At 36.4% G+C, this 22298-nt stretch overlaps 1 protein-coding gene across 4 annotated transcripts in view; it reads right to left on the bottom strand.

Moving 5' to 3' along the window:
- The window catches only part of CPLANE1 (ciliogenesis and planar polarity effector 1), a 55751-nt gene that overhangs the window by 7402 nt on the left and 26051 nt on the right, over positions 1-22298 (bottom strand). For 2 of the 4 annotated variants that reach the window (XM_032675379.1, XM_032675381.1), the window contains 20 exons: positions 21517-21680; positions 20444-20580; positions 19789-19871; positions 15613-15695; positions 14266-14334; positions 12643-12835; positions 11765-12022; positions 10849-11592; positions 9825-9991; positions 8692-8821; positions 7675-7729; positions 6437-6541; positions 5850-5942; positions 4799-4911; positions 4411-4609; positions 3896-4140; positions 3181-3274; positions 2150-2317; positions 1102-1215; positions 712-742 (listed from right to left, as the gene is read on the bottom strand). In XM_032675379.1, the coding sequence (XP_032531270.1) occupies positions 712-742; positions 1102-1215; positions 2150-2317; positions 3181-3274; positions 3896-4140; positions 4411-4609; positions 4799-4911; positions 5850-5942; positions 6437-6541; positions 7675-7729; positions 8692-8821; positions 9825-9991; positions 10849-11592; positions 11765-12022; positions 12643-12835; positions 14266-14334; positions 15613-15695; positions 19789-19871; positions 20444-20580; positions 21517-21680 (3245 nt within the window). The remainder of the gene's footprint in view (positions 1-711; positions 743-1101; positions 1216-2149; positions 2318-3180; positions 3275-3895; positions 4141-4410; positions 4610-4798; positions 4912-5849; positions 5943-6436; positions 6542-7674; positions 7730-8691; positions 8822-9824; positions 9992-10848; positions 11593-11764; positions 12023-12642; positions 12836-14265; positions 14335-15612; positions 15696-19788; positions 19872-20443; positions 20581-21516; positions 21681-22298) is intronic. The other 2 variants (XM_032675378.1, XM_032675380.1) reach the window with 2 other exon arrangements.

The following is a 22298-nucleotide window of genomic DNA, read 5'->3' as shown; positions in this document are numbered from 1 at the left end:
CCTGTCTGCTAAAGTTTACTGCCTCACACTCATCCTCCAGCTTAAGTAATCACTCCCTAATTACTTCTGTCACAACAAGGAGTTCCAGTAAATTACTCGAACAATAAGATAAACCATTCAGTTTACTGCTATGCTTCAAGCAAAACAATAAAGGTGGGTAATGGAGCAGAACGATCAGGAAGAAAGAAAAGCCAGCTACTCTTTTCTACTGCACAACTGGATCCAGAAGAGCAACAGCAGCTAACAGTAAAAAATACATATGTCACACCATTTTATTTAATGCATAGGCTCATTCCAGTTTTGAAATCTTCAGTCTGTTGCTTTACACTTTTCATATGGTAACACCTTGAAAACTTTCTGGTGGATAGTTGGCCTTGGTAGACAACTGCTAGCAGCAGTTGCATGTACTTCCTTGAAAGAGAGATTTGTAAATAGGAGAAATAACAAATACACACAGACAATAGCACCATCTACGTTAACAGCTCTGTTACTTGCAATTAGAAAAGAACTTTGAATGCTCCTGCGGCTTTTGCATAAAGTAAATGTAACAGGCACTACAAAAATCAGAAAAAATGCCTAAAATTAGTTAACAGAAGGGATTTTACTGAGTTTGAAAATGAATGCCTTGATTTTTATGAAGTGATGATTTCACCCTGACAGTCTCCTTTTTCACAAACAGATTTTTGAAAAAACCAATCTCAAAATACGTACCTGTCATGTAAATCTCTGCATATGTGAGAGCCTGAAAGAGAAACAATCCTTGTTAATAAAATCCTTGCAATTGTACACAAACTAATCATACATATGTTAAACAGCCAATGAGATAAAATACAAAAATATATCAACCTGAATATATTGACATTAAAAATAAACTCATATTGGACATAGGCTTAACGGCCTGTGAGAGGACACGTCATTGATTGTCAGGTTAGCACAGATTCTCCAGAGAACACTAATTAACAACTCCCTGGATGATTTGAATAGTTTTGCTACGATGATGATATCACTGTTGTCAGTCTTCTGCCATGACCAGCTAACTGGGAATTATCTGTTCCAATTAATTATACAGCGTTTCATGGAAAATTAACAACTGACACTTACTTGAAGAAGCCAGGAACTCAGAAGGAGCTTGGAATTCAGGAGATAAAACTGAAGAGCGGTATGCATGTCCTGGATGGAAGAGCACTGCTTTCCCTCCTAAACTAAACTCTACACCTCAAAAAATTATAGTTGTAACTTAGTATCACCTATAGCTTTCTCAGCTTGCAAGTAACAAGTTTATACTTACAGAGAAAACCGCATTATTATTTTCAAAATTAGTCTGGGTGTGTATACCACTTGAGATGGACTTGTGCTGCATGCAGATACAGGAACCATGTTTTAACACCTTTTAAGACAGATTGCTGCAAATGTGGCTATCAAATGCATGTTCACATTTACAAAGTATGTAATATTTTTGGAAGCTTTACTGCAAGCAATGCAGGCAATATGCAGAAAATAAGACATTACATTTTTAAACTCAAGCAAGAGATTGATTTTTTTCCCTTCTCCTTCCAATGCTACCACAGTCTTCCTAATTGCAAAAATCAATTTGCTGTCAGTTTGCAAAACGAAATGAGACCTCATAAAGTAATGTTTTAGGACACAAACAGTAGTTACTTTATAGTGAAATAAACCAATTGATTTTGCTGATGTGGCTGGATTTAACTGAGATCTCACCTCCCTAGACATAGGAAGATGACAGAGATGATAAAGACAGCTTTTGGAGGAAGCTTTGAGTGTTGTGATACCACACCCTCTTCACTTAATTAAGTAAATACAATTCAGCACAGTGATGGGTTTAAGAAGCAGACCCAAAGGTATTTTCTTCCAATAACAGTGAATTTGAGTGTAAGTATGATTCATTGCTGAACTGTTTTCAAAATTTAGTGATACTGTTCTGTCATGTAACATAAACTCCTTATCAGTGCAGATCAATGAAGCCATTCTAAACAATGCAATCCAGAAAGACTGATGACTGACTTTAATAAGCTAATTGGCATTATGTAACAGCCTGTATAACAGCAATGAAAAAGTATTACACCAGGAAGAAAAGTTTTACTTATTTTTAAAAGGTGCAAAAGGGAAAAATATATAATAAAGATTATACCAGAAGGTGACTTCATGCCACTGGGAAAGTTAGAAGCCAAGGTTGCAGCGGCAGGGGTGTGTAATTCCACTGGAGTATAACTGGGTACAGGATACTCCAAGTTTAAGCCCTCCTTTTGATCATCTATAACATCTTCAAAAATCATGCCTCTCAAATAACGTTCTGATTCTGTCAAAAAAATAATACAGTAACCAATGTAGGCCAATGGAAAATCCTCTCAACGCAAAAGCTATCACTCATATATACCTGTTACTGGCATCTTTAGTTCATCTGTCAAACCTGTAACAACCTGAACTCGGGTCAGCTGTGCCTCTCTGAAAGGGTACTTCCAGAGCTGTGGTGCGTGTACCAATCCTGCACACATGAACTGAGCCAGGAGTTGCTCTGTGTGAGGTTAATGGACATCTTAAATATTGTTTGAGGTGTGAATATAGATATAGCCATGATTTGGTTCTACCACTTGGCTTTGTGTTAACTCCATAAGTAGATTAGACTATGCTCTTGGCACAGTACAGTAGCTACAATTAGGGAGGTACTATATAGTTGTTTCTTACATAAGCAATAAATAATTCAATACATCTGCTCTAAAAAAGAGTTAAGCTGATGTAAGGTTTTAATAAAATACAGACATTACAACTGAATAGCCATCAAAGATGCAGGAAAAAAACTTACTTCATATACATAAAAAATAAATCCTGAGGACAAATTTCATATCGTTTGACATCAGTGAGTAAAGCACTTACAAGCAGCATGTTTTGATTTCATGATACAATAGAAATACATATTTTTTAAACTTCTGTATTATGGTTTTGGAAAATATCAAGGTTTATAGATACTTTCAATTGCATTTTTATTAAAACAATATGCCTAATAGATTTGCAACCTTTCATTTTATTTATCTCTCTGGTATTTTTGGTTTATATTTCAATGACAACTTATGGGATTGCATTAAACTTCAGTGGTAATTAAAAGTCAGTCAAGTTTAATATTCAACTGCAAATGTGCTATCTTTCTGTTAACTGAACACATACCATCATCAATGACTTCAGCAGCTTCAGAGAATGAAGGATGAGCACTAAGGTCTGAATCAGTAGCCATTTCAATGTCTTCTATTAGTTTCACTAACTGTAAATGAAACCCAAAAACTAAGTAATGACACTTTCTTCAAGGTGTTTCTGAGACTTTCACTACAGATATTCATGCAAAATATACTTTAAATAAACTTTTTTCCTCATAATCTTATAAACATTTTAATGCAGTTTCCTGTTTCAAAACAAACAAACAAAAATAATTCAGGAATCAAAGTAGCTCAAGCAGATTAATTTAATTTAAGAAGTTCAATCTTCTGGATCCGTACTTTGAGAAAAATACATATAAACTCTACTATTTGCGAGAACAGTTTTACTCCTACTGATGACATTTTTATTTTTAAAGTAGATGAAGTTTTCCAATATATCTTATCTAAAAACCACAGAAACTAAAATATTTCAGTAGTCTTTGTAAGTCAGAAGTTTCCTGATGTTTAAAACCGGCCATTCTGGCCAGCATTTCTTCTACTGTAAGTAATTATGTCAGCCAACAGATTCAGCACTAGATGTAGAAGAACTGTATATTATTCTCAATCTCTCTCAATAGATACTAAGCAGATTTGAGAACACATAGTTCTGAAATGTAAGTTTTGACTTCAGCTGCAAAAAATTACAAAATAAACTGTCTGAAAAATGAGAGCTAGCAGTCAGAACTCACCAGTTTGGTATTTCTGAAATCCTGCTCCATATTTTCTATCATGTTCTGTAGTGTCTGTAATTGCATATCCATTTCCTGCTGCTTTGTGGAAAAGTATTCTCTGCCAATTACTTTGGATGGAAGCTCTGAGGAAGGAAGAGTTCTGTCATCTTCAGGTAGTACGTTCCAAGTTACACTGTCTGTAGCAGAATCTGACTTCTTATCTTCCTTTTGCACTTGGCTTGATGCATTCTTCTGATGGTCATCTTGAAATAAAAAAAAAAAAAGAAAGTACCAATATCACTGAATAAACTGCAAGCATGTAAATACTACAAGTAATCAGGCACAGATGTGTTGAACATAAGAGTAGATTTTAGGAGCCAGGAATCATCACAAAAGAAGTCAAATGTATAAATGTTGATGTTTAATGCTAAAAAAGCAGGAGGTTAATTGAGGGGAAAGCTGCAGATTTTCTGTGGAAGTATTATAACAAAAGTGTCTTGCTTTTTTTCAGGTTTAAAACCAAAATGATTTACCTTGCTTCTGAAGAGCCTCACATGGAATTGCATTAGTAACAGAAGCTGCTGTGTGGTGAAGTTTTGCAGTAGATGGAATTTCAAACTTCTCATTTTGCTGTGCAGCATCTACCTCTTCTGCAGACTCAGGTATCATGGGCAAATTGCTAAGGATGTCACTGTCTTCAATGTCGACCACACTGATATATTCATGTTCATGCTAAACAACAACAAGATTATGAAGAATTATACCGAATGTGTTTTGAATATATTGTTTACAGTGCATTATTAACCATAAAACTTTAAGCTGAAAGGATTTGTTCTGGAGACAAAGAACCCAAATTAATTAAGACAAACAGTATTTTAATCACATGTACATTGGATTACACATGTACATGGGATTACTAACCAAATCAGGTGCATCTGACCAAAAGGATGGTAAAGGTTTCTTTTTCACTTCAGTGGGAAATCTCAGGTTTAAATACATGTCAGGTGGTAGTATTGCAGGGGCACTAGATGATTCTATGAGAAAATAATAATAGTCAGTATTATATTTACAGCAAAAGCCACAAAACTTCAGACTAAATATTTGGAAACAACTCTGCCTTCTCTAGATGTCAAGAAAAGCTTTGACTAAGCTGCAGTCTAAATTGCTACTAATTTCCAAGTTTATCCCAGCTAAGTAAAATAAAAAAAATTCATCTTTACTTGATTCAAAGAAATTATATTACCCAGCTAGAAAGACCTCTAATAAAGCTATTTGCAAACAAGTTATGTGATGTAGTAAAATTATCTTCAAATGGAAAAACACAGTTGAATTTTAAAACAGTGGAAAAATTAATATGCTCATTTGGTACCATAGGGAGAACACTTAGGTCCTGAAATCTACATACTTCAATTTATGAAGGATTTTTAATATGGGGGGAGAAAACTCAACCCAAAATATATCTTCTTTAGCCCAAATTCAGTTACCTTCTGTTTTCTGTTCTACAAATTGATCCAAAAGATGACTGATTGAAAATAAAATTCCTACTTGGGACTGGAACATTATAACCTGCATCTAGTAGATGCAAGGAAACAACTGTATAAGTAGCTGAGCTACTGCAGCTCAATTTCATGTAGAGCTGTAATCTGTTTTAACTTCCCACTGGTCAATTCTTTTGGTCTACATTACACCAAAACCCCAAGAGTAAGCGGCACTAAAATCAAGATAAAATCCACAAAATAATCTCATACAGGAACGCAAAGGCATAGGTACACTGCTTCATGAAAAATTCCAGCCAAACTTTTCATAAATAGTATTATAACTATTTAGTATTGGGTTTCAAGAAATCAGATGAATTACCATGTTATCTACACCCTGCATTAAGCTACCCCATATACAAAACCCATGTTAAAACTGCTATATTGTTATAGACTTCCTAAACAACAAATGAAGTAGGGAGAGCCTGGAGCCACACCTGGCACAGGAACAGATGGGGCTGGCTCATTTTTTTGAACTTCAGAAATCTCATTTCCACCACTGATTCCATGATCCTGATACGACTCGAGCACTTGATTGGGAAAAAAAACCAAAAACACCAATATCAAAATGCATGAATGTAAGGAAAGTAACCATACTGATGGTATTATCTGAATGCACATTTCTAATCTGACAGCTCACAGTCAAAGAAAAGTTGTGGTGGATGAGGCAGGGAAACAGTTTCAGTCACAAGGTGAAACACTGTCTAAAATGCATTTAGATAAACCCAAGTGAAGTTAGAAGAAGATTTCAGAAAAAGTCACATCAGAACTGATTTATGAAAAGCATGTGGACACTCTTACATAACTGCATCAGTGATATTTTTACTTATAATTATTTTAACTACTGCTTTGTAATTTATATTCTAATGGCTTCTGGTTTAATTCTTTTTGAAACAAAAAATTGGAGCACAAAAAACTGTTTTTCCCTTTACAATCTTATTGCATTTTGCAAACTGACAAAATAACTAGAAAGAAGCAACATCAGAAGCAGCTGGTTTCTGTAAGTCACACAGGTAGCACTTACTTGGATGAGTATTTGTACTTGCATCTTGAGTTTCTGCTGGTTTTTTCCCTACAGAAGCCATGTAATGCAGATCTGCTGAAGTAGTAATTGCTTCTTCCACTGTGTCTGAAATGTAATAATGCAAAATGGGTATCTACAAATAACACAAGAATTAGCCATCCTTGAAAGCAATGATACTAACTATGAGTTCCAACAGTTTTTTCTTTGTATTCCTGACAGATATTTTTAACTTTTCTCTAAGCATATGTCATGAATGATTCCCAGAAAAGTTCATGCTACCTACTTGATGTGAATATGCAACCGTATTGAGACTTACAGTGTTACACTGAATTAAAATCAAGGTTCAGTTTAGGTATATGATTTTTAAATTCAATATTTTAGTATGTTGTACCATAAAAGTCTGCTTCACAGTCCAAAAGAGGGGGGAAACATTTATAACGTGTATACCTTAATTTCTTTATTGATGTTTCTACAGAGGTTTGCAAGCCATTATTTAGAGAATAGATTGTATTTTGTCCTCTGATAAGACTGAATATTGTGCTAAATACTAGAAAGAAGCAAATCTTTCCACAGGTATGGTCTTAATGTTGCAAGCTATAAGCATTGTAAACATTGAATTGCTTTTAAAAGAGCCTTAAATTCTGTGTAGTTAGACTATGCAGGCAAATAAAATTGGAATAATATCTGTTTTGTAAAAAGAAAACAATTTAATATTAAAAAGCATTGTTCACAGCATTATTTTGATAAATCACATGAATGACCAAGAACCACAGTTAATGGAAGTAATAGTTACCATAACCATAGTTATAGTGAAACCATAGTTACTGAAATTCATTCAACATACTTATTGAGTTAGTTAAAAACTAACTCAATTGTTTTTAACCATAAAACACAAGATTACCACTCATTATGAAAAAAATTAAAATAATTCTGTAATTTTCAGAACTATTCTGAGTCTTCAGATAATTGATATAAGACCTTAAATTTGCCTGCATGTCTCTCCACACCAATCCCCTAAAAACTCACTATGCCTAAAAAAGTTTGGAAACCTGTTGTCCATCCTGAAAGGTCTGGGGGAAGACACCATAAGCCATTAAGCTGTATTGCCCACAGACTACATGATCCAAGTTTTTAACATCTTGATGACCACAGAGTTTTCATTTGAAATCTAAAAAACTTATGGTCCTTGGTTTTTTTGTTATTTAAGCACTCAAAGCACTAAAAAGACTTGTACTTGCCCATTGAAACAAACAAACCATCTTGAGGGTAAGATGCCGATTCTGTTTTGTGATCCTAATATAAGGAAAAAAAGAATCATCTTTAAAAATAGTTCCAATGCAGATTAAAGGCTTTCTTGATGCTGTTTAACTATCCAATATACCTTGTGTGAGTAATAACTGGGGGAAAAAAAAAAATTGTAATTTTGTTTTCTTACTCCTTTTTTAAATTCTTCTGATCTATTCCAGCTCAGTGGAATTACTGGTTATGTGACAACCTCATATGTACCTCAGGGTGATCTGCAGTAACACAAATTCTTTATTCCTCTTTGAGTATATGCTATCTCTGCTGCACCCTAAGTAATATCTCCCTGGTCTGGAGAGGGTCTCCAGCTGCTGTGCTGGAGCGAAGTCTCAAATAAGGTGTGGTATGGGCCAGAAACAGTCTGCTGCTCTGGGTAGTGTTCTAGCTTTAAATCTGGTGGTGTTCTAGCTTCAATAATCCCCAAAAGGTATCAAAAAGGCCTTGGCAAATGAAAAGTACAAGCATATAAATCAAAACCCACCCTGATAAAGACTTTCTTTTCTCAGTTTCTGGTTTGTGACAGAACTGAGATCTCATACTTCCCATTCCTATTTTTACACTGTCATCCATATGGCCCCACATGAAAAGAGTAATGCCTGGGTCATTTGTCATTTGTGAAATGACAAATGCCTGGGTCATTTGTCCTAGGCTAAATGTAATTTTTTTTTAACACTTCTGTATGGTTTTACTATAAATGTTCATACAGACTTACATCCTATCAAAACAGACAAGTTCATGTTCCAGGAAAAACAATAGCAATCTTAGAATACTTCATAAAAATAAATCTACTGTTTACAGAAAATGCAAGTCTATGAATTAAATATATATATACTGTTTCTAGGCTAGAGCCTAAAAGTGATGTACATTATTGTTTTAGTTTATAGTTTTCCACTTCTTTCTTTTCTGTTAATACTTGAATGGAAAAACGCAAAGAAAGAAATATTATTCTATACCTCAGTCTCTGATTTGTCAACCATTTCTGTGTCACTAATAGTGATGATGGAGGCCTCTGGGCAGAAGGACACAGTTGGTTTCTTCTTCTCCTCCTTCTCTTGTAGTTGTTTCTTGTTACGGTTTTTTCTTCTGTCAACATATTAATTACAGATAAAGAATAAGATGTGCACCGAATTAAAGATGGAAAAGATAAACAGAACTGTTGCATACAGATCAGTTCAAAGCACTATTTTTGCCTATCTGAAATCTACACAAAATTGTTGTAGGAACTCATAAAAAAACTAACAATCACACTAAAATCTGTTAATTGTCTAATAAGCTGTTTTTACTAAATATTACAAACTACATAACAATCCACATCTATGTTTTGTGTATAATTAATAATTACTCCGCAAAATACCTGTAAAGAATCTGCGAGACAAACTTCAGTTATCACAGGAACTTTCTAATTATTTTATTAAAAAGTTGCAATTCTTCTGATATGTGATAAGTAGATTATAAAACAACTAATCAGAAGAAAGCAAGCGTTCTATTCTAGAACATTCTACCAACATTCTATGAGAACTGAACAAGGATATGTAAGGAGCTTAAACAAACTGTTTTAACTGCTTGTGCAATCAATTAACAACAAATAAATCAAATGTCATAAATAATAAGATACTTAACAAAGAAAATACTGCTCAAGAAGGAATTTTGCTAATTAATCACTGTCTGTATTAAAAACCAGCCTAAATATTGAACTATACTGAAAGAGTGTAACCCTTTTTTTCCTGAAGATTACTACTAACAGTGACAATATGCAGTACAGACAGCAGCCAATTAAGATTCATTGTGTGTAAACTGCAAAGCATTTCATAAACAGTATACAGCAAACAGTCAGGTAACAACAAGACTTTAAAACACAAATAGCAATATGGTAAGAATTCCCCCCTGACTCTTCTTCTTATCGTCTGCTAACAGCAAAAACCCCTTCATGCCTTAATGATATACTTCTGCTGTATTTTTACTAACATTTAGTATTTTATTCTCTGCCAAGAGAATTACATCCAATCCCTCTGATCTCAAAGCTAGAAGGTACAGGTTACCAGCTAGTTTTTCAAAATGAAGTTCCCACTTTAAAAGTCTGGCTTGCCTTTTTCTATTTTTCTGCACATCTCTCAGTTCAAATGGTTCAACGTTAGTTTTTAGTAACTGGATAGGTTCAGTTTGGTCTTGTCCACAGGAAGTGCTGAGCACAGAATTATGCTGATGGCGTTGCTCAAATGCAATGAGATCTTGAAATGGGATGAGTTTTGGTGCCTGAAAGGGTTCAGAAAGAGAGAGAGAAAAGAGAAGAAAGAGAAAGTAGAACCCATCAGATTGGATGAAAAAAGTAGGTCCAGTTTGGATCTCGGTTATACAAACAAAACTCCTGCAGCAATTTGTAAAGAAAATGGAAATGTAATATTAACAGCATCAGGCCAGGACCTCTGCCAGTATGTACATGCGTAAACTATTTTCTGAAAGTAAACTAAAAGATGGGAATTTTCTCCACAGAACATATTTCACTAATATTTGCATTTCCTATCCATGTAGTTCAGGATGAAGGTAGGAACTGTGCAATGTAGACAAGGACTGAAGAAGTACCTTTCAAGAAAAAACATTTCCACTCTTTTCAACTGGATGTGCAAGCTTATAAGAGTGTAACAGAAACAACATTTTTCAAAACATCAAGTTCTCAGCATCCATAAGATAAGGTTTTCTTACTCAGCCTTTTAGCATCCTATTTCTGCACTACAAAAGAGGATTTATCACTGCATTCTATTTCTGTAAATATCTATTACCATTTCTGAAAAAAACCCAGTACTGCTTGTTACCATATAAATATTATCCAATACTTTAGATAGTAAATTCTTTGCATTCATTACTAATGGGCTGAATGGTGACGAACTGTGGAACATGGAATCAATCTAACGCCATTAAAAACACTTTCAGGCTTGCAGCCTCATATTGACATGCAAATAAACTGGTACCTCTAGTTCTAGATTGCTCCTGGTACTCTGCTGAGCACTTGAAACTCCATAGTCTGGAAACATGAACTTATTTGTGATGAATAAGAAACTATGAAATGGCAAAACCACTACAACTTAGAAAAAAGTATTATTAAAATCCAGTACCTTCCTTTTTTGAGGTAAATTAACCTGAAGCAGTGATATTCCTGCATCCTGTAGTATTTCTCTGGAGTCAGTATCCTTTGTTGCACATTTAACAGGTATTAAAGTAGTAGTGATTGGCTGCTTTACAGCTGGTGGAACTCTGGGTACTGGGTCAAGATGCAAGTGTAACAGTGGAATACCAGTCGGGTTCTGAGTGATCGTCGCTCTGTACGTATTCACATCTGCAGGGAACTGCTGCTGAGGTGAAACTTCTTGCTGCCCTACATATTGATCAAGGTTCAGGTGTTTGGGAGGCCCCCTATGCACTCTTTCTGCCCATCTCCTCTCTTCGTCGTGCATTTGCCTTGGGATGTCAGGGTCATATCTACTCCTGCTGAAATCTTCTTTTGCCTTACTCTTTCTTGGCGTGTATGATGACTGATGGTTCCATAAGGAATCTGATGAACTCCAAGCTATTCGTGGTACTGGGGGTGGTCTGGCAGAAGCTGATGACATTTCTACTGGGTGGAAAAATGCTGGTTTGAAATAACTTGATTCGAGCCTAAGCAAAGGAAATCCACTTGAGTAACTTGTTTTCTTTTCAATAGGGATAAACCCCACTGTTTTCTGGATGTTTGAGGAAGGAGCTAGGAGATGAAGTGATTTAATAGGCCCTGAAGAATGATATTGGGATGGTGACATAAATCCTGTTTCCTTGCTGTTGCTTTCAAGTAGAGTTAAAGAGGCATTCACATCCAGATGACTCTAAATCACAAAAGCAAACAATCCAGCATTTACATAGGAACCACGCACTAAATATGCACAAAAATAGTTTTGTCTACACCAATCACTACAAACATATTTCCTAATTCAACAGGATAGATGACATATCAGATATACTGAACTATCTTCATAAACAACACTTTGATATACATACTTCTACATGGCCACTGTTGCCTTCATCTTCTACACTATTCCTTTGATGAAAATCAGAGCTCTTTTGACCAGGTTTTCCTTTATTTTCTGGAAAGGGCAGCTGTGTTTTTGGAGAACCATTGCCTTGGGCAGTGTGTGCATGCTGGCTCCCAGCCAGGTGAACAGACTGATGCTGCTGCAACATTTGTTGCACATTGGGTATGCTGCCAAAGGATGGCTGCATTATTTGCATTAAACTCATGAAGTTGATCTGCTGTAGCTGAAAACACACAAAGTTAACACTGTTAACAACTTTAACAGGAATCTTAGCAAAAATTCCATCTCTAGACTATGTTATTGCTGTTCATTATCCTGTAAAAACAGGTGACAAAATAAACAACATCACAAAGTTTCAATTTGTATAATTGAAAATTTCATTCATATAATTGTTTATTGTACTGGACTTTCTTTTAAGATACAATAAATACCTGCCACAGTCAGGTTATGCTAAAGCAAGACAAATTCCTTCATTTTTTTTGTGAAGTTTTAGTAAATGTAAGGTCGCTTAAAATTGGCTCAATGTACTAATACACCTTAAATTCTAGTATAACTGCGAAGCTGTTACAGCACCAGAATTTTTCCTTATGTATACCACTAGAGCACACTGATTTATGTAAACTAAACAACACTCAAACTTCTATTATCACATAACTCATTTTCTTGAATCAAAATCAAGAGTTAAGTCTAAAATAACTTTTCACGGTGCTTAAGATGGAACTGGAAATCTCTTTCAAAAACAACCACACACAGAGAATGCATTTAAAACAGTAATTACATCTGTTGTTTTAAATAACACAGCTTGAACTGTGAAAACTATTTTAAAAAATGAGATGCTCTCACCTGAATTAACTTAAACATTTCGTCTTGGAGCATCTGCCTGACAGTTTCTGATGTGTTTGATTTCTCCTCTGGAGGGACTTCTTCCTTGACTTCTCGCTTCTTTGCACAAACAGAAGTGTGGGAGGCAACACTTGACATAGTTGACACAACAATCTGAGAAGGCTGGCAATCACTTACAGAAATGCCTGCATTACTTCAAAAGGAAAAGAACAAAACTATGAAAAACATTCATAGTTCAAAACACCTATATAAAGTTGTCTTAAATAAATCCGGAAAAAATGTAAAGGCATCCGTTTTCTAAAAACATAATTAATTTGTAGGAACAATTTATTAATTAACACTGCACAATCTTCACCAGAGACTATGTATGACAACTTTCCCAATGCTTCTGTAAGTTCTATATGATTTTGTACCCACAAGCATATCTGAAATATTATCTTCATTAGAGAAACAAGACGAAAAAAATGATTTCACAGAAGGGATAAAAAAAAGGCCTGGTTAGTCATAAAGCCAAACAACTGATAGAAAATGAGGAAGGACTTAAAAAGCAACAATAAGATTTCAGATTAAAAAACACATTTAAAATTAAAATAACATGCCAGATAATACAATACATTAAATTTTCTCATTGCGATAATAAAATCTTTTAGTAGGTAAAGAATCAAGTACATGGATTCCTCACATGAAGAAAAAAGGGTTGGGATTTCTATTAAGCTATAAAAAAACCTGAAAGAATTTACCTACATCAACATCGACCCAAAACACCTTTCTCTGTTTAAGAAAAATGCTGATAATGCTATGGGTACAGGCAACCTTTGGAGGACTTTTCACAGTTGTACAGAATGGCCTCCATGCATGTGAAGAAACAGAAGCATAAAGCAATGTCTAATGAGTAATACGGAAAAGGTTTTGGATATGTAATAAATGTGAAGGGGCATAGAAAATCTTTTTGAAGACAATTTGAATGTGCCTGAAGCATGGCCTGAAACCCCAAAAGTTTGAGTAAAGTTTTTTTTAAAAGAAGTTAGCATGAAAAGCTCGAGAACGAAAAGAGATTAGAGACATATGGAAATGGAATCCAAAAGGATGTGTAGTTCTTATCTTCCTCTAACCTGAAAAAATCTCATAGAGGACTGCTCTAGAACTGAAGGCCTGAGCCTGACTCCTGACCCCTTTTCTCAATTCCAACCTTCTCCCTGTTTATAGAAATATTATCTATATATTTATGTGAATCTGTCAGATGCTGTAGGACATATACCTTTTAATAATTTAATAACAATGTAAATATAAGTTTAAAATATTATGGTTCAGGTGATTTATGTAACAATATATCTTCTATAGTAATATTGTATAATGCTTCTGTGTGGAACCAGAAAACAAAACTGTTATGTCTCTTGAAATCTAGTAGCTCAAATAACATGTTTGATTCTTGTGAAGTCCGGTCAAGATGGAAGTGTTTTGATCCTCAGGGATTAGACTACAAATAGGTTTCAGGAAAAGTTACTTAGTTTGCCAGTACATTTTACATGCAAATATTTTGTAAGCAAATGTACACATCACGTTACTTCAGGCTAAAAATTTAAGGGATAATCTATTTTTTATAACAGTGTAGATTTCTCTTACCTAGGAGCTTCTGCATCTTGTTTTAAAGAGAATGAATGAGAATCAGTGCTAGTAACAATCTCAGTCATACTATAAAGAAAGAAAATAATAGTATTGTAAATACTACAATAATTTGTTATGCTGTTTATTTTCACTTTATATACCTATGTGTATATAAGTGTATACTTAACCTCTCAAAAACGTATTTTAATTAGTATGGGATGAAATACCTGAAAGCCATCTGAGCAGAGCTATACTGATCTCCATGGCTTCAATTACTGCATTACACTGCAACCTGAGCTGGCGAATATTGACATTCATGCTTTATCTCCCTAGCAATCAGAAACTGACTCAAACAAAAGCACTGAAAAAGTTCTGGCTATTCAACACAAGCAGCAGGCAAAAAAGAGGTTGATTCCAGCGGACAAAGGAAGACAAAATCTAATTTAAGCAATTCTGTAAATAACACTGTAATCTGCACTTCTAAAAATAGAAAAAACAATGCCATAATAAATTCTTTTAGCAGCCTCTTATGTGCAGTTAAAACAAAAATATGTAATTTTAAAATAGCAGAGTATTCTAAGTCCTTCTGAAATTAAGCTGCTTAAAAGAAAGTTAATTGAAATATACTAAAAATAAGCTGATTCTTTTTTGTCATTAAAACAAATGGAAATATCTCAAAAGAGCAAGGTTCCTTGTGGTAAACACAAGGAATGTTGTGTTTACAGAATATAGAGTTTCTTCCCTTGCAAACTTCCAGAGAAATCAAACTCAGCAGTCATCTATTCAAACAACCAGGTTTATGAATTGTTTCTTTAACTTTATACATGCATTTTATTATAAACGTACAGAGATTTTAAAACATTAAATTTTAAAAAGATTTTAGTGAAGTAAATTTCTTAAGTTGTGTAAAATGTCTTCCTTCCTCTTTCAGGAGCTAACAAGCTTATCATCACTTTTGACCCACCTTTGGCTTCATAAACAACAACTTCTACGATTTGTAACAAATTAATTGTCATAATTTCCTAGAGAGCTCTTCACCTGAATTTCGCCTGATGCTGCTCCTATTTCAGGTCTGGAACTGTGTATCTGAAAGCTTTTCAAGTTATTGTCTGTCCTTTTTCAGACATAAAATACACCTTCCCACAACCCACACTTCTTTCATTATATCATTACTAAAATAAAGACTCATCCACCATGCACTTTATATATGTGAAATGCCTGTTTGAAACTAGGAGTTTGTTGCTATAAACAATAGCACAAACCCAGGAGACTTCAATGGATGCCATTATTAACAAAAATACCTTGGATTTTTAAGCAAAAGGGGAATTAAAAAAACCCCGAAACAAATAACAAAAAGTCTCTTACACATTCTGTTCAGCCTTTTCTTCCTTTCTTTCCTCCACATTCTGATCTTCTTGTAGACTATCTACATCTGAAATGGAGACCTGCTGCAACATAAAAAGATGCATCCAAACTTTAAATTTTCTATTCCTTCTGCTTTAATAAAGTATTTTTTTTAGCCTATGGCAAATGTACTTATGATTAATCATCTACTTAAAAAAAATCAGACAAAAAGTAATCAAAATTACATACTTATCAGAGAACAGCTACAGATCAGAAATACGGAGATATCTGAATGATTCACCTGGGTATCTTGCTTTTTAAGTCATTATTATGAGTTTTTAGTTTCAAATTCATATCCATATAGTACCCTGCATATATATTCTGCTAATCTCACCCCCCCCCTTGAGTAAAGATGAAAATGTGGAAACAATCCTATTATACACAAACTATCTGCAAACTAAGAAGTTGAAACAAATGCAGGATTTTACACATGCCACAGATTCACTACAGTAAAATGCACTGCAGAATTGAAGACCACAATACATTTATTGTTTCCAATCCCATTAACAGCACTGAAGCTTGAGTACTACAGGCAGGTAAACTGGTGGCATTGCAATTCACTTTTCAGCATAATAGCCCTTAGTCAATTTCAGAGATAGGATACTTATGACCAAAAACAATGCATGGAAAAAGAAGGCTCACTTACAGATCCAGACTGAGTTTTCCCACAGAAGCAAAATAAACTTCTTGATCTATTTAATTTTTTAATGTAATTTTATGTATATATAATTATATCTTCCATAGGTACATATATAGGTATATACACATTTAATTTTATGAAAAATTAATCAGTTTTCAAAAGTGCTCAGAGTAGATCTCACCTTACTACCCTATAATCATGATATTTATTATTAAGCAAGGAAAAAGATTCACCAATCCTAAACACTTTAAGCCCTCAACTTCACAAATACAATGATGAATTCAGGATATTTTGAAAAGAGTATTCATAACAATTTGATGCTTCCACATAAGATCCTATCAGATCAGGAGAGAGGCTGGAGCTGAGTAAGCCAGCCCAATGTGCTCACTGAGAGCAGCAGAGAGTGGCTCTTAAGAGCAGAGTCAATTCCTTTCCCAGTCAAAGGGAAAGAGTTTGAAAGGGTCAGTTGAATGTGGTGAATCAAGCAGTCAACCTTGACTGGTGCCACAGCCAAGGATTTAGCTTCTTCAGCCATGGGACTCATTGAGAAACCTGCTCTGCTGGGGGCTGAAGGGGTCCACCTATCAAAGAAGGGGAAGAGCATTATCAGTCCTAGGCTTGGCAAGAGGGGAAGAGGGCTTTTAAACTAAAGTTGCCAGGGGAGGGGCTGTTTCATGCCAAGGCCAATAAGAGATGCCCAGAGCCTGGAGAGGAACTGCAGGTCAACAGAGTACCTGAAGAGCAGCACAAAGGAATTACAGCTACACCCACCAGTAAGTCAGATTCATCAGGGGCCCAGTTTAAATGCCCCTGTGCAGACACATACAGCATGGGGAATAAACGAATTAGAGACGTGCCCATCTGCAGGGTACGATCTTACTGGCATTGTGGAGATGTGGGAGGATTGCTCCAATGACTGGAGTGTTGGAATGAACAGATACAGGCTCTTTAGAAAGCACAGGCAGAGGAGATGAGGAGGTGGCATCACCTTCTACGTCAGTGACCAGCTTGGGTGCATGGAGCTCTACCTGGGGATGGATGAGGATTTGATCAAGAGCTCATGGCTCAGGATTACAGGGAGGACAGGGACAGGTGACATTACAGTGGGGGTCTGTCATCTGTCAGGCTACCTGACCAGGAAGATGGAGCAGATGAGGCCCACTGCATGCAGATAGGAGCAGCCTCATGTCACAAGCCCTGGTCTTCAAGGACTTTCAACCACCCTGCTATCTGTTGGAGGAACAACACACGAGGTTTTGAAATACTTTGATGATAATCTCCTTCTCCACATGACAGATTAGCCAATGAGGACAGGTACTATGGGGGACCTTGTTCTCAGAAACAAGGTGGGGAATGTGAAACTCAAGGGCAGCATTGGCTGTAGCGACCATTAAATAGTGGAGTTTCAGATCCTCAGGGCAGTGAGGAGGGCACACATCAAGCTCACTGCCCTGGACTTCAGGAGAGCAGACTTTGGCCTCTTCAGTGATCTGCTTAATAGAGGCATAGTGCCCTGGAGGGAAGAGGGGCTCAAGAAAGCTGGTGAATATTCAAGAATCACCTCCTGTAACCTCAGGAGTGATGCCTTCCAACAAAGAGGAAGCTGGGAGAAAACCCCAGGAGGCCTGCATGGATGAACAAGGTACTCCTAGATAAAGCCAAACTCAAAAAAGAAACCTACAGAGGATGGAAGCCAGGATACAGTAAAGATATCTGAGAGACTGTCAAAGCAGCCAGGGAACAATTTAGGAAAGCTCTGATAGAATTAAATCGGCCAGGATCATCGAGGGAAACAGGAGGAAGACTAGAGAAAATGTAGGCCCTCTCCATAAGGAAATAAGAGGTCTGGTTAACTGGGACATGGAGAAGGCTGAAGTACTCGATGACTTTTTTGCCTCAGTCTTCATGGGTGAGTGTTCCAGCCCCACTGCCTGAGTCACAGAAGGCAAAAGCAGGGATGGGAGAATTAAGAACCTCCTGTTGTAGAAGACCAGGAACATTTAAGGAACTGAAAGGTGCACAAGTCTATGGGGCATGATGGAATTGGTCCACAGGTCCTGAAGGAACTGGCCGATGAAGTGCCTAAGCCACTAATTTGAGAAGTCATGGCAGTTCAGTAGAGTTCCCACTGACTGGAAAAGAGGAAACATAACCCCCATGTTTTTAAAGAGGAAAATAAGGAAGACCTGGCGAACTCCAGGCCAGTCAGTCTCACCTCAGTACCTGTCAAGATCATGGAGCAGATCCCCCTGGAAAATGTGCTAAGGCACATGGAAAATAAGGAGGTATTGGTAACAGTCAAAGTGGCTTCACTAAGGGCAAACTGTGCCTGAAAACTTGGTGGCCTTCTATGATGGAGTTGGTGGATGAGGGAAGAGCAACAGATGTCATCTACCCGGACTTCTGCAAAGCGTTTGACACTGTCCTGCACAACATTCCTGTCTTTAAACTGAAGAGTTGTGGATTTGGGGGATGGACCACATGGTGGATAAGGAAGTGTCAGGATGGCCACACTCAGAGTTGTGGTCAATGGTTCAATGTCCAAGTGGAGACCAGTGACAAGTGGTTCCTCAGGGGTCAGTAGTGGGGCCAGCACTGTTTAACATCTTTGTTGGTGACATGGACAGTGGGATCAAGGACACCCTCTACAAGTTTGCTGATGACACCAAGCTGTGTGGTGTGGTGAGGACACTGGAGGGAAAGGATGTTATCCAGAGGGATAGTGACAGGCTTGAGAGATGGACCTGTGCAAACCTCATGAAGTTCAAAAAGTCCTGCACATGGGTTGGGGCAATCCCAAGCACAAGTACAGGCTGGGCAGAGCAGCCCTGAAGAGAAGGACTTGGGGGTGATGGTTGATGAAAAGCCCAACATGAGCTTGCAATGTGTGCCTGCAGCCCAGAAAATGAATTGTATCCTGGGCTGCATCCAAAGGAGCATGGCCAGCAGGTGGAGGGAGAGGATTCTCCTGTCTACTCTGTCCTCATGAGACTCACCTGGAGCATTGTGTTCAGCTCTGTGATCCCCAACATAAGAAGAACATGGACCTGTTGAAGCAGGTCCAGAGGAGGCCTCAAAGATGCTCAGGGGGCTGGAGCACATCTTCTATAAGGAAAGGCTGAGATTTGGGTTGTTCAGCCTGGAAAAGACAAGGCTCTGGGGAGACCTTAGATCAGTCTTTCAGTACTTAAAGGAGCTTACAGGAAAGCTGGAGACAAACCCTTGACAAAGGCATATAGTGACAGGAGAGGAGGGAATTACTTCAAACTGAAAGAGGATGGGTTAGTTCAGATATTAGGAAGAAATTCTGTGAGGGAGGTGAGGCACTGTAATAGGTTACCCAGAGAAGTTGTGGATCCATGAAAAGTGTTCAAGGCCAGACTGGATGGGGCCCTGAACAATCTGGTCTAGTGAAAGGTGTCCCTGCCCATGGGGCAATGAGATGATCTTTAAAGTCCCTTCCAATCCAAACCTTTGACGATTCTACAGTAACTTGCCTTTTCTCCAGGATGTTCTACAGGTTTGATCTTGACAGAGCTGTTGGAGCTCTTTGGAGTTTCATATGGCTCCTCAAAGAACTCTACAAAATAAACACAATTACTCTAAATCAGAAAACTACATGGATTACAGCACTGCTATGTGATTTCTGACAACATGTCACATTAGTCCACTTTTTCCCTAGCGAGGAGTAAAGTGTTCAGAGAGGTCTCAGCAAATTCAAGATTTGTTTTACTACTAGTGATGATGCATGCACCTGAAGAGAGAGAAAAAAAAAAGCAGGTTATTTAAATGGTATGAGTACGATAAACTTAACTTATGGATAGTCAGTTCTTACAATTTTCATGTTGTTTAGCACAGTTGCGTGAGTATTTCTGGAATGAAAGTATATGAGGGAACAGAACATGCTAATAATACACACTGTTCTATCTCTATAGTAAAAAGTTACATAAGTGCAAAACTGATCAATAAGTCTCGATAAAGCAACTGTATAAAATTAGTTACAATGTAAACTGGATAAAATATTTTCAATAGAACAATGAAAACCTATTTTCATTTTTTGATTAAACAGAGAGACATATAATCATATTCATGGAAAACTCCTACTGTTTGATACATGAGACCATAGTAAAAGGATATACCATTAAAACAAACCTTGTCGTTCTGACACCACATCTAATTCCTGCCGAACAAATGGTTCTACTTCATTAGGATCTTCAGTCATACATGGTACAGAATAATTTCCATGAATAATTTCCTTCTTATCAAAGTATTTTGACTTTGTAGACACTCTGGTAATTGGAATTACAAAAAGCAATTAACAACATAGGTGTCTAGCTTAGTTCAAGTATGCTGTTTCTTTCAGATTGCAGGCTAGCGCATAATTGTAAAAATAAACACTGTTGTGATATAATCCATGTTTATATAAGTTTTCTATCTGACTTTCATTTAAACCAAGCTTAATAATTTTTTTTGTATAGATATGACATTTTAGCGTCATTAATGGTACACTCTTTCAGGTGAGCTGTTTCCAGAAAAATGTAACCAACACACATGATCTATCAAAAATGGAAGACAAGTGCTATGCCTTCAAAATCATCTGGCTAAGGTTTACATTTATTTCCCGCATAGAAATTTCCTTTATAAAAAAATCCAAATTGTCAGACAAGACACACAAGAGTGTCTCAAAATAGTAAGATTATTTTCAGAATACTAAAGATCTTTATGTATCTATCTATCTATCTATCTATCTACCTACCTATCTATCTACCTACCTATCTATCTATCTCTTCTAATACTGGACATGTATTTTTTTTCTTTAGTGCAACAGAAGACGAAATGCCACAAAGGAGTTCAGGTACACCTCGCAACTCAAGGAAAATTACCTAAAGAGAGTGGAAGTTATCTGAATTCTTTGAGGAAACCATGATATCCATTTCATCAGAAATCTAGATTCTATTTCCACATCACTAAGTTTAGAAACAACCATGTACAAGTCACTTAATATGCAACAGCTACATTGTTTTCTACCTAGATATACCTCTGCTGATGGAGAATATTCAATCTGCTTCGTGCAGCTGTAAACAACAGGCACGAGTTTGACTTTGCACTCAAAATTAAACATGTATATGTAACACATAATAACAGCAGAACTCTTCATAGTAACAGGCTGCTTAGCAGAGGAATTATGACCAACTAGAGTTTTTAAGTTAAAAAAAAAAAATTACCTAAAATCAGTTCTACAAAAGTCATTGTAGGCTGGCACATTCTGGACACTGGCAGGAGGACTGGCCGCTATGGAAAAGCTTTCATCCATATTACTTTCTTTCTCTGTCCTAGACTGGGTTTCTGATAGAGATACAAATACTTCCACATCTTGATTATCTGGATGCTATTAAGAAAAATAATGATAATCAAAATTCACTAAAAAAAAAAAGGTACCTGATACTATTTAAAAACCCACAGTGATTTCATATATAGAATGATTATCCTTAACTCATATTTTTTTCTTTTAGAGCTGAGGAAACCTGGATTTACAGGTACCTGTGGAACCTGAGTTTTGCACCTTTTTGCATTAAGCGAAGCAACGATGCTCCGAATTATCCAAAGGAAACACAGGAAATATTTATCAGTGTCAATTGAGTGTCAATTGCTAAAGCCACTATGTGACACTAGAAACGAAACAAATATATACAATAAGGTTTGGCCTTCATCACATGTAATACAGATCTCTGAAATTATCACTGAAAACAGCATGAAAGGCAAAAAGCCACACATAATCTTGTGGTTAGATGCATGCACAAAATTTTGGCAGTAAGTTGTAAATAAAATACAGGTGGCACTTGTCCAAAAAACAAAATACAAACCAAAACCAAGAAAAAAAAATATCTCTTGGTATGGGAGAAAAACCTTCTCACAAAAATCCCACAAACCTCTCCCCTCAAAACATGAATTCTATGATTCTATGTAGAGTTAATTAAAAAAGCTAAGTGATCCAGTTGTCCCTAAA

This window comes from Chiroxiphia lanceolata, chromosome Z, assembly GCF_009829145.1.
Source record: "Chiroxiphia lanceolata isolate bChiLan1 chromosome Z, bChiLan1.pri, whole genome shotgun sequence".
NCBI lineage: Eukaryota > Metazoa > Chordata > Aves > Passeriformes > Pipridae > Chiroxiphia > Chiroxiphia lanceolata.
This window is presented reverse-complemented; position numbering and strand designations above follow the sequence as displayed.